This window comes from Sturnira hondurensis, unplaced genomic scaffold (assembly GCF_014824575.4).
Source record: "Sturnira hondurensis isolate 20B ecotype Veracruz unplaced genomic scaffold, ASM1482457v3 Scaffold0020184, whole genome shotgun sequence".
Lineage (NCBI taxonomy): Eukaryota > Metazoa > Chordata > Mammalia > Chiroptera > Phyllostomidae > Sturnira > Sturnira hondurensis.
In genome coordinates this window covers 820,287-847,997 of record NW_028092815.1, presented here as the reverse complement: position 1 = coordinate 847,997, position 27,711 = coordinate 820,287, and the positions used below count along the sequence as shown (strand labels likewise).

Sequence of the window (27,711 nt, the reverse complement as noted above, 5' to 3'; positions counted from 1 at the left end):
AATAAAATGAAGCAGGGATGAGGAAGATTAGAATTGTTAAAAACCATATTTAACTTTTAATTTTGAAAACAAATTAAATACAGTTAAATTAAAACAGACCAGATGGTGCAGCTGCGTGGCTCCACCCATCCCCGTCTCTGAGACCCCCGGCCCCCGCTTCACCCCTCCGTGTGGTCTCCGTGTGGTGAGCGGGGAGCAGACCGAAGTTGGAAAACATGTTGCTGTCACTGACCCACTTCTGATTTCTAACACACTCATTCCCAACAAAGGAGAGAGCTGCCGTCTACCAGGGTTATAATTATAAATAAATACACATGCAGCTAGAAGAGGATATTGGGTGAAAACAACTAGCATCTGCCCCCCAAAAAAGTAATAGAGAAAATACCTCATTTCGTTCATTATCAATTTTCTGAAAATGAGCCCTGGGTACCCCCTCCCCCACCCAGCTGCCACCCTGCTCTGGCTGAGAAGTTTGCCTAAGGCCAGCCAAGCTCACCTGGGCATTCAGGGCGGGGTTCAGTGAGGAGGCTGTGGAGCCTGGGCCTGAATCCACTCCCTGGGTGGTTGTCGGGGGCCCTCCCCCTCCCTTCTCTCCCACACCACACTGCTTGATTCTGGGGGCTGGATTTCCAAAGCAGCTGGAAATGGAAGAGGCTGGGGAGTGTCCTGCAAGGTGGCTCAGGGGTGTGAAGGAAAGAATCCCAGCAGAAGGGTTCATGACTGCTGTGGAGAGTTCAGTCCATTTCAAAACAGGCAGCCAGTGCTACTTTTTGAATGTTCGGGTGGACGGACTAAGTCCTATCCCCCACCCACCCAGGAGTGGGTTCTCAGTGGTCCTCAGACTGGTCCTGTGAGTTTAAATGAAGTGGGTGCTGTTAGCAGTTAAAAATAAACACCTTCAGTAGGCTCAAGCCTTCCCTTTTCCTCCATGTGGGAGGAAAATTGTGCTTCCAACTTTCAGGAGCAAGAGTGACACAGCTGCCAGAGGGCCCTGTCCCCAGTTGGAAAGCCAGGGGCTTCTCTGGTGGCCTGGGGAAGAGGACACCCTTTCCCCCTGGTGGAAGGGAGTGGTGGGCACATGCACTGTTCTTTGCAGCTGGACCTGAGGCTGCTCACTCTGTACCACTTCTGCCCACTTGGGGAGAAGTCAGATTTTCTTTCCCATTTAGTGTTTGAAAGAGAGCAATCTCCAAAGTAGTGTGTGCTCAGGTTTCCGCTCAGTGTCCAGATGGTCTTTGCCTTGTTTCCATCAATCCCTTGGCCAATGAAAACCCCCCCTGGCCCCCCACCAGGGGCAGGAGGGGTCTTGGACTTGCCTTGGCCTCCCTCTTCTTTCTGCCTCTCACACCCCTGTGCACTTGGGCCACTGAGGTCTGTGGTTCTCAGGGGCTTCAGGAAGAGGGCTCCTGCCCTCCCCATCCTGGCCCGGGCAAGGGCCCTGCAGCCCAGTGGGCAGTGGGGGTGGTAGTGTGGGGACAGGGGCCCACGTGGTCTTAGTCCAGGTCAGTGCATGACCTGTGCTGGCTCAAGGTCCCACCTGCTTCTCTGTGCTGCAAGGAACAGGCTTGAGGGGCATGGGCCGGAGGAAGGGGCTCTTCTCCCACCACAGCCTGAGGTACATAGGGAGCCTGCTGGAAGGCCCAGGCTCCCCTCACGCAAGGCTGGTTGCCTATTGGGATCAAAGACAGAACAAGAACGAGAGGAAAGCCACAGAGGCAGGTATACTTGGGAGCAGCTCTCCGAGGAGGGGTCGGGCTCCAGATACCCAGGCAGGGCCTGCTCTCTGGTCTTCAGAATTCTCTGGCTGGCTGCCCTGTGAGGCTGTGCTGGACTTCGGGAGCCAGGAGCAGGGAGCCGGGGTGTGGGGGGGCACCCTCCATTTGACTGCCGAATCTTTTCATCTCCCTCCCAGGCTAGCATCACTCTAGGGCTTAGGTGAGCCACGAGCATCTGCTGCTGCAGGCCTGTCAATGCAGGAAGCTCTGGGGAGGGGGGCCCGGGTGTGCCAGCCTGGGGGTGGGGCTAGCAGCTGGGCCCTGGGCACGCTGGATGGGAGAGAACAGCATGTCTGGATTTCTGTGCTTTAGGTTCTCCGTCCTTTTTGTCCTGGCATTAGGCTGGGCTCTCTCTGAAGCCCCAGCATAGAAGAGAGGGTTACTGGCCATTCCTGTGGAGTTTGCCTTGGTGGGGCCATGAGCCATGGGGAGAGGTTGGAAGGCCAGGAGCAGGGTCTGAGAAGAGGCTCCTGTGAAGGGGGGAGGAGCAACAAGTGAGGCAGGTGCCTGAGGGGTTTGGCCAAGCTACTCCAGCCTTAGCCTCCAAGAAGGTCCAAGGCAGAGCTGCACAGAGCCCAGCACTGAGAGGGGCGGGCTCCTCTGGGGACCTTGTGAGGGGGAGGCAGGGGATGTGACTCTGCACTGATGGGTCTCAGTGGCACTGGCCCACGTGAGAAGTTGGGGGGCAAAACAGGCAGACTGATGCCCTGGGGTCCCTGGTGGGCAGGGCACTTGCAAATGTGACACAGAAGCTGCCACTAAACTCCAGGGCTAGAGTTCAGGTGTGTCCCACGGGCTCAGCTCCCACCTCTGTGATGACACCATAGAAGTGCCCAGAGGACATTCCTGGCTTTGCCAATTTCTTGGCACAGTTCATTTCACTCATTAGTGTTTTCCAAACATCATTTCTTTACCTCTAAATTGTGGGCAGGTCCTGTGGCCCACTTTAATAGAGGGTTTTAAAAATGAAACAACAGCAGCAATACTTAATGTAGGACTTATTATGTGCTAGAGACTGTTCTTGGTACCCCCAACAACCTGTTTTACAGATGAAGAAACTGAAGCCTAGAAAAAGAAAGGTCAAACAGGGAGGAGTGGCAGGCCAGGGGCTGACCCAGGACTGGACTCCCACTCAGACCACTGCACTACACAGGTACCGTTGAGAGACTCACGGACTCATTAGAAGAGGTGGGAGCAGTGAGTGAGGGCCCTTGTCACAGCAGCATGACCGAAGCGGGATCCACAGTGCAAGGCAGCCAAAGAGAGCACACAGCAGTGCCTTGCAATGGGACAGGTGCTATGGCCAGGATAACGGTGGTCACCAGGCGAGGTCTGGAAGCAGAGGCCTTCCGACACTGTGGCAGAAGGACCTGGCTGTGGGGGCAGTCGGCTCCTGTTAATTTCCGGACAGCGCCATGGGGAGGGGACTTTGCCCTCCCCATGCCTCTTCCACTCTTGCTAGCACTTCCCTGCCTGTCCCTCCACAATTAAAGACCAAGGGGAAAAGTCTTGGCAGGTTTATTCTGCGTCCAAACATGGCACCCGCTGCCCTGTGCAGCGCTGCCCTTTCCCCCACCATACCTGTATCCTGGACTCAGATCTCCACAGCAGGGTCAGTGAAGCCCTTCTTCCCCTCGTTCACCAGCACCGGCTTCTCTGTCCGCGTGTGCCACACTAGGATCTGCGTGCCCAGACGCAAAACAATGTGGGGCAGGCTCCCAACCTCACCCCGCCACCCCCTGCTCCCCTCACTTTTGCAAATGTTTCTCCTGTGCCTCCCATTCTGGCCTTTCTCTAGATGGAGAAAATCCATCTAAATTTTCTCCAGTGTTCTTAATTCTACCTACCACCTTGCTCTTTCTGTTTTGCATGTCTGATACACTCAAAATAGCTGTTGGGAACAAAAAGTCTACAGCTATAGAAAAATAAACAAATAAACCTGAAGATTTTCTCTTGCTTCTCAGCCTCCCCTGAAGTTCTTAATGGGTCTCTCTAGACAGGGGGAAAGTTGTTCAGGAGCCTTCAGCTCAGNCTCACCCCGCCACCCCCTGCTCCCCTCACACTCTGCAAATGTTTCTCCTGTGCCTCCCATTCTGGCCTTTCTCTAGATGGTGAAAATCCATCTAAATTTTCTCCAGTGTTCTTAATTCTACCTACCACCTTGCTCTTGCTGTTTTGCATGTCTGATACACTCAAAATAGCTGTTGGGAACAAAAAGTCTACAGCTATAGAAAAATAAACAAATAAACCTGAAGATTTTCTCTTGCTTCTCAGCCTCCCCTGAAGTTCTTAATGGGTCTCTCTAGACAGGGGGAAAGTTGTTCAGGAGCCTTCAGCTCAGCCAAATGATGGCCCAGGTCCTAGCTGGAAAAGTTCAAACTACTCACAGTGTGCGCCTGCATGTGTGTGTCCATGTGGGTGCACATGTGCACGTGTACTTGGCAGGGAGGTTGTGGGGGCCAGCTCTTTAGAGGGAGGCAACACAGTCCTTGGCTCTGCCTCACTGATCACCACCCTCTGCATTTCCCCACTTGACTTTACCGTGGCTGCTGGGCTGACAAGCTGCCTTCCTGGCTGGGGTTATAGGAAGGCAGGGCTCTAGGCCCACTCTTTGCAGGGCTGTTTTGAGGCCTTTCTTTCCTGCCTGGATCTGCAGAGAGGGTTTGGATGGGCTTGGAAATACTTGCATTGCAGCTGTTAGTTCTGCTGAGGGCCTTACCTTGGTGCAGTTGGCTGCCTTGGGCTCCAGGTCACTGAGGGTGACGAGCTCTCGGAGGAGGCTGCTCTCCTGATAGCCTCCTTTCACACCACGCAGCTTGAAGTAGGCCTGGCTTCGCTGTAGGATGAGCCGCAGGTTGACCGCAAATCCTGCCATGTCTATTGCAAACGGTCGGTGGGGGTCAAACACTGTCTTCCAGCCGACCACCTTCCCTGCCCCGTTGACCCGTGGGGCCTCGTACCGAAGGCCGCCGACGAAGGCGACAGGCCACACGGACACCCTCCTGGTGCTGCGCATCTACAAGGGGGACCCAGAGTCAGGACACCTGGGACTGCTGACAGGGACTGATGCCTGATCTCAGGGGGGGTGACATCCATTGATGCCAGGCTTGTGGGCCACCTGATGCCACGTTGGGGACTCAAGCTAGGTCTGTCTCCAGACTTGTCCCCATAGTGGGCATCTATAGAGGAACATGGCCTCTTAAGCCAACTGTTCTTTTCTCCTCTCCATGCACCACTTTCCTCCTTGCTGCAAACCTGTCTTCCTAATTTAGAGTCTGACCCCCCACCCCCAAGGCCATGACCCTCCAACCCCAGGGACCCTGACACTGGTCCACACCTCATTCAGACAATGCCTCCACTCCACAGCAGCACTGTGGTTTAGAAGCTTCTGCACCCCTTCCTTCCCTTTAATGCCGGGGAATTTGGAGGCTGACAGCCAGACTTCCCATTCCTGCTCCGGTTCCCCGCAGTCTCCACCCACTCTGGCCCGGTGCCCCTCCTGCACCCATTCCCCTCGAATTCCTACCCAAAGGGACCCTTCTGGCAACCTGGGCCTCCTCCGTGGGAGCGTCTTCATTTCCCGCACCAGAGCACCCCTTCCCTGCCTTCTGCCTGGTCCACACCTCCTCAAAGAGCTCCAGACTGTAGGTGTTGTCGTCGTCAGCGAAGTACACCACGCCAGGCTGGCTGGAGTTTCGGGGGAAGGTCTCGCGCAGCCAGCGCAGCGCCAGATTGCGCTGCATGGTGCCACGCGGGATGCGTGGGTCGCGGGCGTCGCCACGCAGCTTGTAGTTGCGGGGTGTCTCCACGTGCAGATGTGTGTAGTTGAGGCCAGTGTCACGCAGCAGGCGCGCCGTCAGCTGTGTGCGGCGGGGTGCGTCCTCCACCACCAGCCAGTGCAGGTTGGGCACATGCAGCAGCGTGTTGGCCAGCCGCGTCAGCTCCGCCTTCTGCACCGGGCGGCTGTAGGTGGGCGTCACCACGTGGATGGTGGGCAGTGTGTCGGACCAGGGTGGGGGCCGCGTGTACACGTACTCCGTGCGCACCACTTCCACGATGTCACGGTCGGACATGCAGTATTCCCTGGGGTCCACACCTGGTGGGGCAGCGCGCCTGGGGTCATTGCCTTCATCTGTGGGGTTGGGAGACAGGCGTGTAGGGATGCCAGCTGGCCCTGGGTTCAGGTACTGGGCAGAATGCCCCACCCACCCTGCCACACAAACCTGCCCTCTGCTCCTCTTCAGGTGGGCCATGGATCCCTGCTTGGGGCTCTGCCTGTCAGAGCTGGCAGTAAGGGCAGCCTCCCGGAATTCTCTGGCATTTTCCTAGCTCTGACTCCCCAGGCAGCAGAGGTGACCTCTGCCACCTCCTCTGTTTGACAGCCCCGTGGCTATCTGCCGCAGACCAGACTCCAAGACTGACCCTTCAGTTCCTAAATGTGTTGGGTTTTATATGAGTAAGTGTCTGACACTCACCACCCTAGTGGCCTCCTTACCTGGAAAGAGGGGCAACCTTACCTGAAAAGAGGGGCAACTAATGTTCTCTCCTTGAAAGATTTTAAAACACAACACAGGCCAGGGATGCTCTTCACCATCCTCCCCTCCCCCACTGCTGTGAGTGCTCCCTATGTCTGCATGTCATGGAACTGGACACAGAGCCATGCACGTGCATCTCTGTGCAGGGGGGGCGGGGCGGGGGCGGGGCTAGGTAGCATTTATCACATTCCCAAAGGGGCCAAGACCCCTAAAAGGGCCAGGTCATTAGCCTGGCTCATCCTTAGGCCTCCTCCCAGCTGTGTAGGGAATGAAAATAACTCCATAGGCACTGTCTGTCTCCCTCTCACTACTGACACCTTCCAGGTATGGCCAGGGCTGGGGGTGTGGCTCACCCTTGTGTGCGGTGAGCAGAGGTGCCACAGTGCTCTGGTGCCAAACGGTGACGAGCAGCGTCCAGGGCAGCACGATGAGGACGATTGCGAGGATGTCCCGTCTTTTTGGCATCTCCAAGGCTGGCTGGGCCCACAGCTCCTCGTTACCTGAGCAGCAGCAAGGTCGGGAGAGGGATGGCCCCGGGGGTGGTAGCAGCACCGTGACGAGCACAGGGGAGAAAAGAACAGGAATGGGCCGGGCAGGCCAGACGAGGGGCAGCAGAGAAGCCGAATGCTGGCTAGCAGCTCTTACCAGTGCTCACAACCCACCCATTGCGGAAGCAGGTTTGCAGAGTCCAGCCCAGCCAGAGTGTGACAAGGGATGGCTGTTCTTGCACACAGTCAGGAACCCTGCGAAGCGCACACCTGTAAGAGAGAGCAGAAGAGGATGGCCAGAGACCTGGGTGGGGCCCAGTGTCCAGCAGGGCCAGGTCCAGCTCAGGGTTTCCCAGTGGAGCCTGGACCACCATCTCCCTGAGGACCTCTCCTGCCTACCTGCTTGGGAGGCGGGGACTCTGTTCCCTGCAGAAATGGGGATGGGGCACTGCCACACCTTGTGAGTTCAGCAGGGTGCAGAGGTTAAGGGCACAGATTTTAGACACACCTGCCTTGGCTTAAACATCTATGTTGCTACCAGTAAGCTGTAGTTCCTTTGCCAGACAGTTACAACTGCCTGTGCCTCAGTTTCCTCATCCATGAAGTGGGGTCCTACACAAGGTGATTCTGAGACTTAAGTCAGTCAGTGCCCAGAAAACCCTCAGACTGGTACCCGATGCACACACACCACGTGCTCAGGCCTGGGCTGCCCACAGGTTTGGGCCCTGGATAAAGGTGTCAGCATTGGAGTGAGTCCTTGGAGGGAAAACAACAGATGTCTGGGGACAGGCCCTGAGAAGCAACACTGCAAGGGCCCTCCCCTTGTTGATGTCAACAGGAAATTTCTGTGGGACACCCGCTCTGCACGGGCAGAGCCTGAGCTTGGTGCTGGGTGTCAGAGGAGAAGAGGTGGTGTGGCTGGGAACAGCCATACCCCGGGAGATAGTACTAAAACGGTGGCCACAGGGCCCCAGGAGAGGTACCCCGTAGTGAGGACGACAAGCCTGCTCAGGTGAGTCGCTGGCAGCTTTCTCCTCGGGGCCTTGTTCTCTCGTGTGACAGGAAGAGGAGGCACAGGGCTCCATGACCACCACGGAAAATGTCCTGTCATGCTCTCCTTCCTCCTACTTCCATGCTGACCACCACACACAATGCAGGTACCAGTGGGATGGCCCTCAGAGGCTGCCTGTGCTCTCCATCTCTGGCAGGGCCAAGAGCTATGGAGGAGGACTGTTTTGGTTGCCACATTTGGAGACAGTGTGTTCCCCTCCTGGTTGGCCCTTGCTTACCAAATAGTTCTGACATTTTGTGGAAGAGCCAGGCACCATCTTCCAGGAAAGAGCACAGTGGCCCCCAGGTCCCCAGCATGCCCCCAACCCCTTGATGCTGCCCACCACCACAGCCCCGCTCTGCCTCCAGTCTCCTGGTAGGCAGATGTGAACAGGCCCTCCCTCATCTCCTTAAGAAAATGGAAGACCTGGTGGGGTTGAAGTTTTCAGGCAGAGACCAACACTGGGAATGCAGAGCAGGGAGAATAACGTTGGGAAATGTGTGCTGTGCCTCCTACAAACTCCTCTTCCATGGCCCCAGGAGGTGACAGAGCCCAGTGTCCACTCCAGGTTGCCTGTTTGAGTCTCATGTTCTGGATGCAATGAGTGGAGTGGCCTTATGCCACACCCAGAGTCCCAGTCCCATAGCCACCGATGGGGCTGTGAAGGGCTGATCGAAGCCTCAGTTTGGCTGCCTGATCTTAGGCCTGGCTGGGAGATTTCCTCTGGGTTCTCAGTGGCTTCCAGCTTTTTCAAACGTCCTTCATCTTGCAGAGGGTTCTAAGTGCTGGATGGAGAGAGCAACAGCAAGGCGAGCTTCGTGCACATCCAGCTTGCTATCTGTTGTGCCCTCAGTTGGCCTTCACTCTCTTCCTCCAAGCACCCCCTTTAGTCCACACCTTCCACTGCTGGCACTGCTCACCTTCCTCGTCTGCTGTGGTTAGTAACGACAGCTGCTAGGAAGCACTCGTGGGGTCCAAAGACAACACTGCACAGTCCATGTTCAGTATCACAACAACCCTGGGTGGGATTTCAAGTGGAGTTCAAGGCCAGCAAGGACCAGTGGCTTATCTGAGGTCACAGATAAGACATGGTAGAGCCAGACATAAATCCAGGCCCTTTGGTCCTGTGCTGCAATCAGGTGCATGGGAGGGAGGTTCCAGGCCCCAGAGTGCCCGAACCTGGCCAGGCACAGGGTGAGCACAGGGACACATGCGGCCCCTGATACAGAGCCACCCACGTCTCTGGAAGCCACCCCTATGCAGTCCCGGCACGTTCTTAGAGAAGGGAGCAACAGCAGGGAAGGTGAAAGATTGGGGCAAGAGTGCAAGGGGGCTGTGGGGAGACAATTCTGTCCCGGTTGTCTCTTTGGCCAAGATATCTATGAAAGGAAAGGGAGGGAGGATGAGGGAGAAAAACTCTAAAAATAAACTTAGCAATAAACCCAGTTGTGCATTAATTACTCTGGAAGTCATGATGGCTTGAAAATCCCATAACTTTAATGGAGGCTATTATAAGCATAGTAGCAAAATTGTGCAGCTAATTACCAGGCAGTTATTAAGCAGAACAGGGAGAGCCCCCAGTCTTAAAGAAAGCCAGCTGGCCACAGGGGTTGGTTTGCGGGAGATGGGGCCTGGGCCTGGAGGGCTGGGCCTGGGGGGCCTGGAAAAGAGTGGGGTAGGGGAAGGGAGAAGCTCTATCTGTCCTGACATCAGATCTGAGGCCCAAGTGTGAGATGAGGCTGCAAGGATGCCTGGGTTACCACAGCCCTTTTCTCCTGCTTGGGCTTGGGGGGAAAGGTGGCAGTTTGTCTGTGGTCACAGGGTCAGCCCTCGGGCTGCATCTGCCACAGACCCCCAAGTTGCTCTGGGCCTTTGGTGGGAGCAGGCAGGAGAGTCAACCTAAGATGGAGGAGGGGCATGGCCCTACCTGGAAGCCAGGAAATGGACAGGGGCAAGGGCAGGGAGCATGAGCTGTTTGAGCGAGTCGGGTGGAGGCAGCCAGGTGCTGCTGAAGCAAACTATGCAGGCGGCATGAATGAGTGTGAGTATCCAGGGTCGACTGTGGTCACTCACGTCATTTGTCCCTGAACATGTGTGGACATGAGGAAGCACTTCCACCCACTGGTGCTCTCAGATGCCTCCATTGGACACAGAGGAAGGCTGTATAGTGTGTGGATCGTGTGAGGAGAAGCCTGGTATGGTCATTTGGAGACAGGAACAGAGCAGTGGGAGGCAGTCGGAGGGAGAATGGAAGAAGTGGCCTCGACAGTGTTCCGGTCGACTCCCCACTGGGGAATGGGACCCACTATTTGTCCTCTTTGGCCTACAACTTCTTTAAAATATGGAGGCTGGATTGGAATAGTTTGAATGATTTTTCAGTTATGCAACAGCTAGGGCTCTGTAAGAATGAAGAAATGTTCTGTTGGGGACTGCCTTGCCTGGTTTCAGGAGCTGAAACCCACCATGGCTAAGGCTGAGTGAGTGACCTTTAGACCATAAGCGACTAAGGAGACAAAGCCTATCTCCCTGGCAGGGGTGCTGCTTCTGCTTTTTCCATAACTGGCCTCCAATGCTTGATCAGTTAGCCAATGGCGGGTAAGATTCCCCAAGGGGGGAACCACCTAAGACAGGCATAATCACGTGGAGGCCCCAGAAAGGGGGTGATGGACCCTCACCTCATGGCTTTGACAAAGCCTGAGTCCTTAGTCTGTCTGCAAGAAGTCTAGAATGCTTTGGCTATCTGTCTCCTCTGCCTGACTTAAGCCTGAAGACAATGACAAAGGGTGGTGCAGCCTTGTGCTGGGACTGGTGGGTCCCCTGGGGTAATCAGGCATAAGAAAGAATTCCTAAAAGTCCTGTGAAACCTGCTTTGCTAAGAGTGCTTTCATTCATGTGATAAGGGTCTGAGCAGGAAATGGGTATGTCTCCCAAAGAGAGTATGTCTGCAACCCCTTTCCTGACAGACTCTGACTCAGACTAAGCCCTCAGATTTCTTTGAAATGTTATTTACTGTTTGATCCTTGCTGCCCTGTATTCCTGTGTATTACAACCCAATAAAAGCCCCTGGAGGAAGGAGCTCCTGGCCTTTCCCCTTTGAGGGATCGGCCACCTTTCCTCCCCAAGCAGATCATGTCTTGGTAGTGTTTACTTTCATCCATGGCAGACAGGGGGACTTTCAGGTAAAGTCGCTCCCACAATGTTTGGTGAGAGAAAAGTGGGGACCAGGTGGCCACTGAAGGACAAAGTCAAGGCAAGAGGGTGAAGTAGCAGCTTTCCATGGAACGCGGTCATAATCCGAGGGTCAATTACCCAGGGAAATTGGCCATCTGGAAAGACTCCTTTATAGGAATCTAAGGGTTTCAGGGTGCCATGAGCTGTGCATGAGCACTAGGAAGTGTCTGGCCATGGGTGGGAGGGCTCGATGTGTCTGAGGCTGGGACAGAGCCAGTCAGGCTGATGGGAGAGGCTGGGCCTGGGGAGGCAGGGCTGGCTGGGAGGTGGGCTTCACAGCTGGATAATTCCAAATGCATGAAAAGGGCTTCTACTGAGTCTGCAGGTGCCCAAACAGACACCTCCTCAATGCTCCTTGGTCCTGAGGAGGAGGCTTATTTAATCCCATTCAACAAGTAGAATCCAGCATCTGCAGTGGGCAGGCAGTGTGTTAGATTACATGGGTAGTGCACAGCCTGGGAGAGGGGCCAAGGCCTGACTTCCTGCACCCCTGAGCCCAGGGGGCAGGGGGGATTCACACAGCTCTGGCTGACGTGTGATGAGGACTAATTGTGCAGACTGAACATGTGTGTGAATGTGTGTGCATGCATACTCATGTGTGTGTGTGTGTGTGTGTGTGTGTGGAGAAGGTCAGTTACAGACTAGCTCAGAAACCATCCAAGACTCTTGTCTCTCACAGATAATAAAGCCACATTATGCAGAGTTAGTTGATTACCCAAAGGAGTCTTAAAGTGAAGAATCCTTCAAACGATCCATCCATGTGATGCATGTTTCAAGTTAAGCAGCATTTAAAAAGGCAAGAGTCCAGTACATGATAGCCCCCATTATGGCACAATATGAAGCCATGTCCCCCAGACATGGACCACTCATCGCCAGCTCGCTTTCGGCACCTGCACTCTCTCCAGGCCAGTCCTTGGCCTGTTCTCAGGCCCACAGTCAGCGGGGCAAGTCTGCCTGGCATTTCTGGCACTATCTGCGCCTCAGCGCACTGCTGCCGGTGATCCAAGACCTGAACCGGCTGGGCTGGGCGTGCAATCTGGGTGTGGTATCCCTTAGAACTGGTATAACTTTTCCCACCAACCTGCACCTAATTTGAAGAAATTTTTTCCAGACTCATCTTCTGAAGTCTTTTGAGAGTGTTCAGCTTAGTTTTTATAGAAACAACACAAATTTTTCTTTCCTGTCCATGTCTCATGGCTTCTATAACATTCCACAGTGAGGACCACCAGCACGACCTCTGAAAACAGGCTGGGAGCAGACATTAGGGAGCTGTGGACTCTGAGCCAGCATGTAGCTCCCTGGTATGAGCAGAGGCGGGCCACCAGAGAGGAGAGCCACCTTTTCGAATGCACAGATGCCTGTTGGAGTGCCTGGTGGCTGATGTGCTGAGTGGATGACAGGTTCAGGAGAGGCTGGTTCAGGGAGCTTCTCCTGCACACTGGAAGGAAGAAAGCCAGCCTCAATCCTCTGAGCGCCTGAGTCTCCCCAGGCTGGCTGAGACCAGTTTGGGCCCCAGAAGAGTGAGGATGGGTATGGGACTGGGCATGGGAGCAGGGAACATGGCGACAGGAGGCAGAAGAGGGGAAATTTAAAAGAAGGATGGGTGATGAATACTAGGCAAGCGTGCAGCTCTAGCTCCCTCATGGAAGGGAGGCATGGATTTGTCCCAGAGACTGGCAGGAACCCCTAAATGGATCAAGGGATTAGCATTGATTCTTCAATGAAGAATCAAGGGCAGCCTCTGCTCAGGAAAAGCCCAGTGCCAGAGCTAATCAGCTCCCGGTCTAGTCAATCCATACTTCATTAACCCAGCCTTGTCCTCCTGCAGCCCTGGGCACCGGCTGCCTCACCACCACCTGGCCCTGGCTTCCAGCCACCAGCTCCTGCTCCACTCACCATCTCAGGCCACCTCTCCTTTTCCTCCTTCACACCTGGAGTGGAAGGGAGAGTAGGAGACAAGGCTCCAATAGCTTATTCCACTCAAAGAACTGAAGTGAGGTCCTCATGGGATGCTGAGTTGGAACTGCAAGCCTTCTCAGTAACATCCCTGTGCTGGGCCAGTAGGATTTGCCATTTTCATAAAGTCTGGTCCTTCGATCTTCACAACAGCTCTGGGAGGCAGGCAGGGTGATCTCCTCTTCATGTATGAGGAAACTGAGGCTTAGAAGGGCTGAGTGATCAGCTCAAGGTCCCAGAGTTAATTGCTGCCAGGGCCGCTCAAGTTCAGGCCTTTGGACTCTGAATTGGTGCAACCCCATCTCATGCTGCTGCTCTTGCTGCAGACCCAGCACTTGCCTTGGGCCTCCCAGGCCCTGCTCAGGGTCAGAGCTCCCCTAGCTTGTTGGGCCCAGACGCTGCTCTGCCAGCTGGTGTCCAGGCAGAGGGGGGCCCCACCCTGCGCTCAGGGTGCAGCGCTGAGGAGAGGAAGGCCCAGCCCTGGGGAGGCCCGTGTCCTGCCTCTTGGCCTGGCTGCTGCTTGCTTTCACCCCTGGATCTTTGTGACAGGCAAGGCACCAGCAGTATGGACTCTAGACCTTGCACCACCTCGTTCCCTCCTGATCGTAAACCCAAGCCAAGGACTTGGGAATGGGAAGTGTGAGTTCAGTTCAGGTGTGGCGCGAAGCATCTTCATATGCTTTGGTTTTCTTCCAGCCCAGCAGTGTCAATTCATTATTGGTTTCAGGTAGTTCCTTTGTTTTTCCCCGCCCCACCGCCCACCCCTTCTTCCTTTTGCCCACATACAGCCTTTGGATTCTGGTTCAGTAGCAAAGGGAAATTGGGTTTTGGTGTTGTCTGTGCAAGCGCAAGTCCATTCTGATTCACTGTGGGAATTTGAAGAGAATAGGATACTGCCTGCGGTGGGTTTTTCTGAAGCCCCTGAACCAAGCAGCTCAGTCTCCACATGCCTTCATGCACAAAGCCCTAGGAGCAAAACCCAGGCACCTCACTTTGTAGGGACACCATGTTGCTGCTCTAGGCTGGGGCCGGAGCACACAGATGGCCCAGCTCCACGAGCATGAGGGCAGGGCAGGGCACAGCGGCTGGGAAACAGCTCCCTAGAAGACGTGGGCCTGATGGAGCACCCCTGTGAGAGCCACCATGCAGTGGGCCCTAGGGGGCTGACTGTGTGGAACTGGGCAAGAGAAGGTGCTCAGCAGGGACATACTTATCACCCACAGGACAGCGGACAGTCCCAATCAGACCGACAGAGAGCGGCACGTGGCCGCTAAGTGACGGTCATAGCTAGTGTTGGAGCTCATGGGGCCTGAGAGCAGTCCCTGCAGAGACCCCTGCACTCCGGTGGCCCTGGGATTGGACAGATTTGGAAAGCATCCTTCCCCTCCTTCCTCGTGCTGTTCCTATCCTTGCCCCAGGCCCATTCTAGTGGCCATACCAGCTTCTTGAAAAGAAAGTCGCTGCTCCCAAAACAGAGGCGCACACTTTCTACTACAGTCTAACAGGCATCGCATGCTTAGCTTAAAAAGACATGTGTCTCTGATGTCCAGTTTTGAGGGTCCAGAGCCCAGGCATGCTCAGCAGGGGCCTCTGCTCAGGGCCACACAGGCTGCCAGGTATTGGCTGGGCTGTGCTCTCCCCCAGAGGGCTGTCTGGGGAAGGGCCTGCTTCCTGCCTGCTCAGACTGTGGGCAGAGTCCCCTGCCCCGTGGTCACAGGGCTGAGGACGGCCACATGTCCTGCGGGCTGCCCTCTGCTTCTAGGTGCTGCTTGCAGTTCCTTCCACGTGGGCTGCTCCAACATGGCTGCTTACTTATCACTCTGACAAGGAGGGGCCCTAGAGCAGGTCTGCAACAGGGTGGAGTCTTGTACCACCCAAGTGGTTGGGGGAGCTATAGCCCATCACTGCTGCCCCAGGTGCCATCCACACTGGAAGGGCACCTTCACACACAGGCATGGGCAGCAGGAGTCAGAGGCCGTGGGGGCCATCTTGGAGGCTGTCCACCACAGCAGAAAGGCCAGATCACCTGCTGACCCTCAGCTCCTGTCTGGCCTCCGTCACTTCTGGGGCAGACAGTGGAGCCTGGGCAGTCACAGCCTTCCCTTCATCACCCCATCTTTCTTTGCCCCCTCTGGCCAAGGGTGGCAGGGGAGACTCCGAAGTCAGACAGCCTTCTGCTCTGTGGTGCCACTCGGGCAAGGTGGCCTCTTTGAGCTGTGGTTTGCCTGCTGGGTCTTCAGGATGATTAAAAAAAAAAACATAAACTACCTGGCACGTTATTGATGCCAACAAACAGAAGCTGTTATAATTACCAACCTGGAAAGGGCCCAAAGGGCATCTGCGGCCTTGCTTCCCTCTTAGTCCCTCGGCTGCAGTTCTGGCTGCGGGGAGGCCAGAGCAGGCTTGAGTGGGCCCCATTTCACCCCCTGAAGCAGAGGCAGTGAGCCAGGTGGCTAGGACACTCAGAGGGGACACCTGCCCACCTCAAGGGCTAACTCTGGCCCTATTCAGTGAGAGGCTTTTGATTTCTCTCAGCCTCAGTTTCTCCATATCCAGTGTGCAGCTGTTACGCTTCATTCACTACCTGGTGTATTCCATCATGGCCTTAAAAGTTCAACACAACTGAGTCCAACCAGGCTCCTCTCCTTCTGCCACCTGTCTTGGTGGAACAGGAAGCCCCAGGGCTGTCATCAGCTGGGCCTTAGCTCCTTTGGCGAGGTCTGCCACCAGGCCCTGGGAAGACCTCCTCCAATACTGGTTCAGGCCAGACCTTTGCTTCCACGGTCTCCCACTGTGATCTTTCTTCAGAGTCCACTCCACTGCCCGACCCACCGTACTGGCTTGCTCACGCTCAGAACCTTCTGTATCTCCCCCACTGTAACACACTTATCTTGGCCTCGAAGGCGCTTGGCCACACACCCTCTCCCCCATGTTCTAACGGCCTCCTCTCCTGTTTCCTCTCTACCTTTCATCCATGACAGTCTCTGACCTCTGCAGGCTAGCGCAGCACCTGGACAACTCTGAAAGCAGGCAGACCTGCCCAGTCCATTCAGGTGGCAGCTCCTATTCCCCCCAGAGTTGGGGAGAAGGGGGTGGACAGCCCCAGTGGAAGGAGACTCAGTTTAGAGCCTACATGCCTGCAAAGCCAGCCAGGTCTGGCCCCTCAAAAGCTAACATGCCCACTTCCTTCCTTCCTGCTGCAACCTGCTTCTTCACTTGGCCTCTGACCCCTGCAGCTCCTCTTTGCCAGATTTCTACCTTCACCCAAAGTGGGGATGTATATGTCCCTGGGCCTGCTGGTGCCAAAAGTCCTTGCCCTGGGGAAACCTGAGTCTTTGTTTGGTGTATGTGCCCAACTGCCCTCTGAAAGCCACCCGAATCGGGAAGGTGTCAGCCTGCCAAAAGTGACTGAGGCACCCCTAGACCCACTCAGGACAGTGGCTGTGGCTGAGGCCCCCTTTCTGAGGGCTCATGGAGGTGGACTCAGCAAACCACGAAGCTTCCTTCTGAGCAATTTCCCAGCACAGCAGCTCATTTCTTCACGCACCTGTGCACACACATATGTGCTCTTGGCCAGCCCCCATCTAAGTACATGTGTGCTCATGGGCACTTGTTTGCATGCCCTCAGCTGGGTTTGGATATTACTTCTGAGCCCCGCAGGAGAATCCTGTGGTGGGGTCTCTGTCCAAATGAGACCTCAGATCCCAGAACGCAGAGGCGGAGGCCAATTCACGTTTCACCCACTAAATGTGGGCAGCCCCCCCCACCGACTGCTGCTAATACAACAGCTTACACTCAGTGGTGACTCATGATTTCCCAGGTGGTTTTGTATGGGTTGTCTCATGTAAGCATCAAAGAACGTAATTCCAAAGCTTTGTTCTTGTTTTATAGGTGAAGAAACTGAGACATGAGCTGGCTGAGCCCCAGGTGCCCCAGGCCTGGTCAGACAGTGGCCTGATCACCCCCCTGGTTGAGGTCTGCTCCTCAGTGGTCTGCTCCTTGGCTGGCAGGGGCCCTGGAAGAGTGGCTGTCACCTCTCTTGGCCTGAGTCCCCTACTGGCTCCTGCCCAGGGTCACTCCCCCACTTGTGTGCTGGGCTCAGGGGAAGCCTGGGTTTCTTCTCTTAGTCTGGGGGCTGCACCAGGTGTCAGGGTTGGTCGCCTCCCCTGGCCTCGTTCATGAGAGCGGACCTGACCACACAATTTCTTATCCAAACTAGGGCCCTCTGAGAGTGTGCTGGGCTCACGAAATGAGAGCAGGACTAAACGCATCAGCTACAGGCAAGGTCAGGGGTTGGTCTATCACACTGGGCAGTGGTTCCCCTAACCAGAGCCCACTGCCACCTGCTGTGTGGCACCTGGCTGTGGGAGCAAGTGCCAAGGGCAGGATGGGTGCTTCTCCCCACTGCCCACTTGCAGGTTCTGCTCTGGCTCCTGCATGAAGTCTTTGCTGGTCAACCTCTATGAGCAAGGCCAGAGCAGCTCTTGTGGAGCCTAGGAGCAAAGGGGTTCTTCCTATTGCTGCTAGGAACGCCTGCCCACACCCTCTGCCTTCCACAGCTTGGCCGCACCCTTGGAGACAGGCTGATAAGAACTGGTAGTACATATCCCCCCACCATAGGTCAAGACCATGCCAGGATATGGTCCTGCCCTGGATTCTGCTTATGGTTGCAGAAAAATACTCTCAAACACGCAAGCCTTTCCTGCTCAATGCTCAGCCTGCTGCAATGCCTAGTGCCCTGTGAAGGCTGTGGGGCAGCTCAGGATGTCTGCAGGTGGTGTTCCATCCCTGAGTGGCAGAGGCCCATGAGCACAGGCCACCACAGACAGCCTTCTGGGCAGGGATGGAGGGAGCAGGAGACGAGGCCTCAGCAGATTTGGATATAAGGAGAACAGCAGGGGCCAGACAAGCAAGTCAACAGCTGCTAGTGTACAGGCAACATTGAGAACCCTGGGGCAGCCTCCTTCTCTGCAGGTTGCCCAGCATAGGTGGGCATGAGGTAGGCACAGGTAGGGGCAGGCAGACGGCAGCACCCTAGTGTCCTAGGCTCTGGCAGCCAGGAGGGGCGCCTCACCTGTGGCAGAGGCCCAGGCAGACTGCTGCCTGAGCCGGACGCGAGTGATGGCTGTCGTGCGGACCTGCAGTGTGCAGCCTGGCGCTGGGTGTGCTGACTGGGCACCCACTAGACCCTGGCTGGCCGGAGGGCCAGGCCTGGGGCCTGAGCCACACAGGCCGGGTGAGCTAGTGGGCATGGCCCTGGCAAAGGGTCTGCAGCATGGGTGGCTGGAGTAATAGCTGTGCTCTGCAGGAAGGGTGTGAGCAGCCAAGGTCAGTTGGTCCCCACAGCTCTATCCTTCTCACCTTTGTGTCGTCCGGACCACTCTTGGCCTCAGTTTCCCTTGATGTCTGTGGCTCTGGGTGAGGATGCTGACCAGGTGAGACCCCCCCTGGGCTTCCTGTCCCTCTGGGAAGCCTTCCCCAGCTGTGCTTTTGCTCCGCCTGGCTGTTCACAGCACCCGCTGTAGCCAGTAATCAGCCCTGCCACCTGCTGTGCACTTGCCGGTTTTCCTTTCTGTCCCAGCTCCTGGGCCAGGGTCTCCTCTGGGTCTCCCAGGCCTGACTTGCATTTGGATCCCACCACAGGGTCCATGCCTCAGCACACAGCACAAGCTGGACCAGTAGCCAATGACTCAGTTTCCTTATTTGTAACTTACCAGCTCTTTTTGGTATCATATGGGGGAATCCATGGAAAACATCTAGCATGAGGCCTGGCACACAGTTAGCACTCAAAAGGTTCACTAGTATGAAAGAGAATAGTAATTCTAACCACCACCACCTGGCTTTACACTTCAGCTGAGTCCAAGTGCCTGGAAGAAAGGGGGAGAGAAAAGGGCACTTCAGCTCCTTCCTGATGGGTCAGTGCACATGGGCCTCTGGGGCAGGTTTTCTAACAGATTCTCCTCTCCAGGGGTGAGGCCATGCCAAGACTGGACCCCTGGGAGAGCAGGCACATTGGCACGTGGCAGCAGTGGGAGAAACTGGGTGTGTGCACAGCAGTTGAAGCATTTAAAGGAGGGAGACTGGCCATGTGTGGAGAGGCCGTGCCTCTGAATCGGGAACTCCAGCCCAGCTCCCCTGCCTTATTGGGGTGTCCAGGCCCTGCTGCCCCCTCCTGCCCCCCGCTGGCACTTGCACTAAGGTTTCCCACTGTGGTTTTGGCACAGCCCACTGGGTGGGCACTGCCCATGCCCCTCCTCCACAGATCTGGAAACCAAGCTGGGGACCTGGGGATGGAAAGACCTTGCCACAGGCAGACAGCTGGGCCTGCCCTGGTGTTCGAACTCCTCCCACGCCCTCCCCTGCCCCTGTAAGCCCTGTGTCCCTGCCCAGAGACCGGCAGTCAGAGAAGGGCAGGAGGGTTCAGTAGGTCAGTGTCACTTTTTCATCTCTTCTGCCTCCAGAACGGTGGGGGGTTGAAGCACTAGAGTCTCCTCTCATAGCCTTGGGGCTGAGTTGGCCATCTGTGGGGGTCTAGGGCCACAGACCGTTGGGCCCTGTCATTTCCTGCCCTTTCTTCCCTAGCTTCCCCACCGACTCTGTGACTTCTGCTCTACCCCTTAGATTCCTCCTGCAGAATCAGCCAACACTATTGCCTGGATAAGAAATGGTTAACAAAAGGTGTGGGAGGTGAGGGGGGGGGCAGCCTAGGAGGGCAAGCAGGTTTGAGCATGGTAGATTGAGGTCCCTAAGTCTCCGCCCCCAGACAGCGGGTAGAGACACTTACACTGTGTTATATGGGCTGTGCACAACAGAGCCAGCAGCAGGGCGGCTGTGGGAGGCTGAGATGGAGCCAAACACCATACAGGCACATGCGAAGGCGGGCCTGCCACATCCACAGGGCCTTTCGGGGTCACGCAGAGCTCCAGCCCCCAGGGGCATGCTGGGAGTAGGGGACAGAGTTCTTTCCCAGGGTCTCAGGAAGGTGGCAGGGTCTCCCTACCCTGGAACAGAAAGCGGCCATCGCCTCTGCCTAGAGAGCTCCTCCCCTCACTGCCCCCACTGGTGGAGAGCTCCTGCTACTGGGCCTTCGAGGACATGGCAGGTGCACTCGCCCTGTGGATAGTCACGCTCTGTGCTAGGGATGCGTGGCCAGCACTGGGCAGTGGAGGAAGCAACCAGAGGACCAAACCCTACACCATTCTCCTCTCTGTGTTCTCGATGCCCGGTACGCACATTAACTCAGAGCCTGCAGGTATCTGCCCAGCCCCTACCCTGGTGGCGTTTGAGTGGGAAGGGTGAGTGAGGAGAACCACTGTTACTGAGCACTTGTTGCTCTTGGCCTGGCGTGAAAGAACTGGTCAACTGGGTAAACAAAATGTGGTGCATGCACACAACCAAATGCTACGCAGCCCAAGAAAGCAAGCAGTTCCTGTCCCAGGCTGGACGCTGTGCTGAGTGAAGTACGCCAGTCACAGAGGGACAAGCAGTGGATGGCACCGTTGTAGACAGCTCCCAAAGCGGTCACTCGAAGGGACAGAGTAGGATGGCGGCTATCTGGAGCTGGGAGAGGAGAAGTGGGAAGTTGTTGTGGCACAAAGAGTTTCCAGTCTGCATGATGGGAAGACCTGCATGGACGGCTGCAGAACAGTATGAAAGTGCTTACTACCACTAAACGCTTAAAGATGATTGACATGATGAGCTTTATGTTATGTGGTGTTTTAACCACAATTAAAAGCGGAACCAAGCCCTGTGGCCCAGGAGGTCAGGTTAGGCCCCTCAACAATGACATGCTGCTTGAGACCAGGACACTGAGCTGGGGGGTCAGAAGACTCTCTGAGCAGTAGAGCAGGGGTGGGCACCTGCATGGGGCATCAGGTGGGCCTGCTGGACGCACCTTCCTGCTGAGTCGTGTGGGAGGATCACCACGAAGAGACAGGGACAGGGTATGCCTGGGAGGGCACCTGCCTGGGGAGCACCAGGACCCAGCTGGAGCTGCGTGTGCATGCACACAGACACACACAGCAGCCTCTGTGTCTCCCAGCGTGGGGCCCAGGATGGGTGGAGGCTGAGAATAGCTAGGACACTTGTGCCCAGAAAGAGATTCACAGGTTGGAGAGGAAGTTACTATTGACAAGTGATGAGTTAGGTGAGTCATACTTCAGCTGAAATTCAGAAACTGAAGGAAAAAGAAAATACCACACCCAGGGGCTGTATATGAACTGAAGGAGGCTGCTTGCATAAGTGGCCTGCTGCCTGGCAGCGAGGGTCCTGGGTCTGTGACAGTGGGCGCAACATGACTGCTGGCCAAGACTCCCCCGTGGAACGAGAACTGTCCTTCCTGCTCTGTGTTTTCCATGAAGTGGCAGGGGAGAGGTCAGCAACACCTGGGGACTGAGTCGTGGGAACTAAACCTTTGCCCAGCATTGCCATGTGAAGGCAGTGTCCCCGAAAGTCACTACTGCGGCCTTCTGGCCAGGGTGGCATGATTCCATTATCTTTGCCTCCCAGCAGATGGAGAGCTAACACCTCTGGGAGTCGGCACTCACTTCTGAGGGCATCAGGATGCTGGTCATGGGAGTTGGGCTGTGGCTGGTGTCAAGGACACCCTTGAGGGAGACCCCAATCAACTAAGGGGACTCAGAGAACTTCAGGCCTGGGCTGACTGGGAACCGGGCAGCCACAGAACTCAAGTCTCAAGGGCCCCTGGTAGCTTGCCCAGCCCGATGATCTGCAGGCTGACCTCACCACCCTGGGCAGGGTGTGCACGGGCACACCTACCTGGTCACGGAGTGCATGGGCACATTGCGGCAGGCTGACGATGCACGAATTTCATTAAGGTTTTGGATATATTTTTAATGCATTGCCTGTGACCCGAGGGATCTGACCTTGCTTGGGGCCCTGTCAGGGAGAGTTGAACTTGGTTCCCTGGGCCAATTATCAGAGGAAGAAAGGGGAGGACTGGCCCAGCTCAGGGGCAGGGTGTCCTGGGGTTTCAGTGTCAGGCTCTTAGCCCCAAGCCTCAGAGGGGGTGCCCCCACTGTCCTACCAGAGACTTAAGTACCTCACTGTCCTACCAGAGACTTAAGTCACACTCTAGAACAAGGTACTACAGTGCTGTGTGACCTGAGACAAGAGTGGCACCTTCCTGAGCCCTGGTTTCCTCACCTGCTCGAAGAAGGAGGCAACCTGGAGTCACAGAACCCTAATTCTGGGGTAAACCTGGCAAGCCAGTCTCCCTTGTCCAGAAGTTGTGACTGCCGATGGCGAGTTCCTGCTCTTCAGACCGGTCTCCTCACCCCTCTGCCTCCCAGTGGCTTGGCTGTGGTTCCCCTCTTTCTCCTGCTCCTGCTCCTGCATCATTTTGTGGGGAGCTTACCAGAGTGGTACAGTTTGGGTGAGGAAATGCTCACGTGCTTTATGCCCCTCATATTTTAGGTAAGGAAAGTGGGGCCCCACAGGGGTCTGTCCCACAGAGTGTTGCTGACGCAGTGCAACTAGAACTGGCCTCTGGCTTGTCTCCACCTCCTGTCCCAGCAGTGGCTGCCCAGCTCTCTTTGCTCCCTCTCTTCCTTCCCTTGGGACCAGGGATGGGCGGGGCTCAGGCATGGCCCCTCCAGCCCCGCCCACCTCCTTCAACAGGGTGCTGGTAGTAGCTGGGACCTCATCTGCTTCTTTTATTTTGAATGTATGGGGGCTTGGGAGGTGCTTTTTGGTGAGAGTGGTTCCAAAAAAACAGAAATGCAGTTGAATCCACTTCCAAAAAAGTTAACCCTTGTTTATCCCGCAGTGTTCACGTACAAAGGCGGACTCATTTCTCATCTCGTCTCCTTTCGCTAGACAGAGTGAGTGCCTCGGGGTCATTATCTGGCCACATTCACCGCAGGTGAGGAAACCGAGGAAGGGGCAGCAAGAGCCCACGCTGATTACCCGCAGCCCCAGCATCTGTTGTCACTCCCGGCATCAAGTTGGCTGTTTAGTAAGTGTTTACTAAGGGAATTGTTAAATAAATGAGCAATAAAAATCAATAAGCAAAGCATTTACTATTTATTGATTGATTGCTCTGAGTGATTACCCTGATTCACTGGAATGACTCATTCCTTCCTCATAAACATCCTGTTATTATTCCCATTTTAGAGATGAGAAACAGGAGGCACAGAGAGGTTAAGTAATGTCCCAAGGCCACACAGCAGTGAGTGGCAGAGCTGGGATTTGAGTCCAGCTGCTTAGGCTCCAGAATCCACGCCTCCGGCCACCTTGCTACACCTGGTGAAGTCTAGAGCAGCATTTTCTGTGGGACTTGCTGTGATGCTGGGGATGGTCTGTGCCCATGTGGCCCAACGTAGCAGCCACCAGCCCCAGGAGACCTGCGTGGATGGCTGCGCAGAAGACCTATGGTGGCCATTGGGCTCTTAACATGTGGCTGGCATGACTAAGGAACTGCCCACTGTGCAGGCAAGGCAGCCAGTCCCGTATCCAGTGCTGGACTCTGAGGGCTCTTAACAGTGGCTGAATGAACAGCTCTGAGTCTTGAGACTAAAGAGACTCATGCCTCAGAGGCCAGACTGCCCAGCTGCCTCAGTGAGAAGAAAACAAGAGAGAGGGATGTGAAGGAGAGAAGAGAGGGATGCACCAGGTGGGGGGGGGGGGATCAGCTGAATTGGCCCCTGATCTCAAGTGCGGTCCACATCTAACACCCAAGGCCGTGCCTTCTTGGGCCTGCTCTCCCAGCTCCCTCTGTACTTCTGTCCTTCATGGGGCAAAAATAGTGGCTCTCACTCCCCACTACAAGGAGAGAGAAACCCTGCCCAGAGCTCTAATGCTGAGCCATGGACCCGCTGCCTGGTGGGCAAGGTGCATGCCCAAGTCCAGTCAACTCTTGGTCACCCCAACTGAGGCTCTCCGTTTCTGGGTTTGTTGGTGGCAGAGCCCTAATCCTTCCTGGGCACTTGGCTGGGAGGCTGCGGCCCTGCTGTCAGCTGCTGTGCGCAGGGAGTGCAGACTCATTTTAATATTGGCTGGAGCTAAACCTCATTAGAAAAGTAAATTTGCTGTAGCTGCAAAAAAAAAAAAAAGAAAGAAAGAAAAGAAAAAGAAAAAAAAAGCAACCCACGCAACACTTCCAAAGCTAAATAGAAAACCTTGATTTTGGATTATCTGATGTGTTGTGTTCCTGGTGCTGCCCCAGAGCCTGGAGCACAGTAGGTGCTCAGTCAGTGCCTATGTGACCTCTTGACCTCTGCCCACCTCAATATCTTTCAGTGCAGATAAGAGACACAGATCTGGAGCCCTTGCAAGTTGCATGACGTTTTTTAGACAAGCATCAGCTAATAGTTACATTCACCACTAGATAGACAGGGAAACGTTGTTGCTGTTGTTCAGCAAGGGGACACTGTGAGTGTCATTGTGACAGAGGCACACCCTGAGCGGGTCTCACGGAGGAGTCAGGAGGTGGAATGGATCAGATGGGCGGGGTGCGTGGGAGAGGGAGTGCCTGAGACAACTCCAAGGTGATGGGCTCCAGGGCTGGCCAGGGAACCGCACCTCTAATTCCAGAGCCACCTAGACCTTGGAGGGGCGTGGGGGAGGATGTGGAAAATAAAGACATCAAATTAACATTCATCTAGCCCATCACATTAAACAGCCTGAAGAGAAGAGGTTTCCTCAATTTCTAGGCCTAGAGGAAACCAGGACTCAGAGGGCTTCGTTTTTCATGAAGTGCCCCCAGCTGGTCTTTGAAGGAGCCAAGGCAGGACCCTGACCTGGCTGCAAGCCCGGACTCTGCACTGTGCTCTCCCCTGTATCCTGATGATCTGAAGCAGGGCCCCCAAAGCTTTTCTTGCCTGGAGGCCTGGGGGATGCATGAGAAGGGTTTCCTTTTCCCTTCTCCCCAAATGCTACGTCTCCCCAGATTCAATACCCCTTCTCATCCCACTGTGTCCCAGGACCAGGAGGGGAGATGGGGCAGGGGCCAGGGCTTGGGAGCCCTTAGCTATGAGGGAAGCTGCCAGGTTTCATCCCTCAGAGCTACTCCCCCTCCTGCCTTCACGCCTCCCTCCGCACTACTCTGGAATTCGTCAAAGCCGCAGAAAGAGCTTTTCTCAGGAGACTGGCTGCTCTACTCAGAGGCCTCCCTGCCCTGCAGGATCACCGCTGATAAGGAGGATGGTCCAGGCCAGCGGACTTCTGCCTCTGGGCCTCCCTCCATTCTGCTGTTCTGTGAGCGTGCCTCTGTGTCTTTGTCTCTGGCCTCATGCTGGCTCCTCTGCCTGCCTCAGACTGTCTCTGATTCTTTCTCACCCTCAGTCCTGCCACTGTTTTCCCCGGGTTCCTGGAAGAGGGGAGCTCTTGGGCACCTCTGTGCCTAACTAAGCCAGCACTCTCCCCTGTCCTAGAACCTGCCTCCCTGGGAGCTTGCCTTCTACATTTCTCACACTTGCAGAGCTCCCAGCCTGCCCCTAACCTGTGCTCCACAACCAGGAGAAGCCAGCCCCCAGGGTCTCCTCAGTGCTCAAACAATACTGGAGGGCACCCAGCTCTGAGCAGGTGCCTGAGGCAGGGAACGGGCCGGCCCCATGGCCATCCTTCTCTGGAGCCCCTGGTCCCTGACACAGGTGCCAGTCTCGTCACTGGAACTGATCCATTTCAGTGGTTTACCTGCAGCAAACTGGTTAGTGCCTGCTCACCCAGAGACCTACATGAACATTTTCACCCTAACACACATGAACTTCCAACATGCCTGAACATGAAGTGGTTCTCTGGCCTCTACAGGTCAGGGACAGAAAGGGGCACAGCAAATCACATGGCTGCTGGGCCAAATGAGCTACAATCTCACTAACCTTCCCTGCTCCATTAGCCCTAGCACAGCATCTTGCTGCCATCTAAAAGGGTAGAAGGAAAGAAATGGCATGCAGCTCAGGAGCCTTTGGGAGTACCAGGCACAGAGAGGGCGGAGTGGACAGTCTCTTTGCAGGTTTCGTGGGGAAGGATCTTCTCACTATGAAGGAAGTGGGGACTTGATGTAAGTCCAGCACGGCCAACGGTCACCACTAAGCAGGTTCTGGGGAGGGGGGATGTCTCTACCGCTGGGGGAGCTCTGGGCAGAAGTGAGGAGATAGGAGGCACAGGAGACACATCTCAGAAAATCCAGCAACTCGGGAAACTGTGTGTCTGCCGCCTGTCTCCACACTCAAACACCAGTGACTTTGAAATCCACCCTTCATGGGGACATCCCCACCCAGCCAGCCCTCCCATGCAGTGTGCACCACACAGCCCAAACTCCAGGTCCCAGAGAGCACCCCACCGTGCCTGGGACTCATGCAGGTAGAGCTGCCACCACCAGCATGGGGCAGGCCACCTTCAGACTCCCATGCTGAGAAACCCTCCAAGTCCCTCAGCCCCAGCTTCTACGAGAATCCATCTGAGTGGTGTGCAAGGCTGAGTCTAGTCTAGGGAAGGGGAGGAAGGGGAAGGGGAGGCTAATCAAGACCTTATTTATGTGTTTGTCTGTGTGTGTGTGTGTGGGGGGGGGGTGGTTCTTGACCTCAGCTGCTTGGCACCAGGCTGTCATCTCCTTTCCTGGGCACTGTTAGATCCTGTGGCTTCCTTCTCCTCAGCTGCCTCACCTCTCGGCTTCCTTTTTGGAAGTACATACACTCTGGCTTTGGAGGAATCGGGACCTCAGGTCTGAGCCCAGGTGCAGAGGAGTAGGTGGCAAACTTGTTCGAGCCTCCTCTTTACACTGAAGGTCCCAAAGACCCTTTGCTACCCTTGCTACCTCTTAGCCCCCTGAGCTCCCCAGCAGAGCTGCAGAGCCTGGGTCCCCCGGGGAGTTCCCTTGACAGTGCCTGGCCTCAGAACGGTTGGAGATGATTGCTGGGGATCAGGGGTGCAGCGGGTAGGCTGGCCCTGACTCATCTGGGCCACCAGGAACCACCTGCTGAGTGGAAAGGGACAGAACTGAAAGCCTGGACCAGATGTTAGACGCAACTGGGAACCAGCTCTTCCGTTGCTGCTGTACTGAGGAGGACAGGCATCACCCAGGTTTTGTTTGGAAACCCCTGCGCGGCGGGCAGCGGCTCCCAGCCCCGGCCTTTCCAGCCCCCTTTCCAGCTGTCTCCGCTTCGCGCACAACCACACAACCACACACACACATACACAGGCGCGCGCGCGCGCGCTCCCGGGAGGACATGGCGTGGGTACTGATGGGGATGCATAAAGGGGCTCTGTGAGCTGATGCGGCGCCCGCGGGGGCCGCGGGGGGTCACTGACCTGAGGCTGCGAGTCCGGATGGTCCCCGGCGAGGTTCATTCGTGTGGCGGCCCCTACATCCCGGCCCCAGCGCCCCCAGGTTGCTGCCCCGGGCCGCGTGCGCCTCCCTCCCCGGGGGATTTCCGGCTCCGAGACCCGGAGGGACACTTCATAGCCGCGGGGTCTGAGCGCCCGCACTCCCGCCGGCCCGGCCCCGCTGCCCGGCCCGGCTCCTCCTAGGCTCAGCGAGGCGGCGGACGGAGCCTGGGAGCGCGCGGGAGGCGTGGGGGTGGGGGTGGGCGGGGACCCGGAGGGGAGGCGCGGGGAGGAAGGCACAGAGGGCCGGGACGCGCGGCCGGAGCGGAGCCGACGGGGCCGGCTCCGAGTCCCCTATGCGGCCGCGGCTGCGCTGGTGCGGTCGAGGCTCT

The 27,711-nt window shown here is 56.0% G+C and overlaps 1 protein-coding gene across 4 annotated transcripts; it reads right to left on the bottom strand.

Moving 5' to 3' along the window:
- Positions 1-58: 58 nt before the first annotated feature.
- Positions 59-27,584, bottom strand: B3GAT1 (beta-1,3-glucuronyltransferase 1). Of its 4 annotated transcripts, none has more exons than XM_037029062.1 (8): positions 27,305-27,584; positions 18,751-18,903; positions 6,973-7,068; positions 6,664-6,810; positions 5,399-5,907; positions 4,495-4,791; positions 3,357-3,456; positions 59-2,245 (listed from the first exon to the last, which is right to left on the bottom strand). In XM_037029062.1, exons 2-7 carry the CDS (start codon positions 18,797-18,799, stop codon positions 3,370-3,372), a joined length of 1,185 nt encoding a protein of 394 aa, XP_036884957.1. In that variant the 5' UTR covers positions 18,800-18,903; positions 27,305-27,584; the 3' UTR covers positions 59-2,245; positions 3,357-3,369. The 4 variants fall into 4 exon arrangements, with proteins under 4 accessions (XP_036884957.1, XP_036884958.1, XP_036884959.1 ...); XM_037029063.1 differs by having other exon boundaries at positions 59-1,669; XM_037029064.1 differs by lacking the exon at positions 18,751-18,903.
- Between the last annotated feature and the right edge of the window lie 127 nt (positions 27,585-27,711).

Bases quoted from the DNA above. Each gene is read 5' to 3' on its own strand.
- B3GAT1 (XM_037029062.1), bottom strand. From the start codon at position 18,799: ATGCTAGATGTTTTCCATGGATTCCCCCATATGATACCAAAAAGAGCT. The intron at 7,069-18,750 runs GTAAGTTACAAA...TCTCTCTTACAG, and splicing joins TATGATACCAAAAAGAGCTG to GTGTGCGCTTCGCAGGGTTC. The intron at 5,908-6,663 runs GTGAGCCACACC...CCAACCCCACAG, and splicing joins TCTGCTCACCGCACACAAGG to ATGAAGGCAATGACCCCAGG.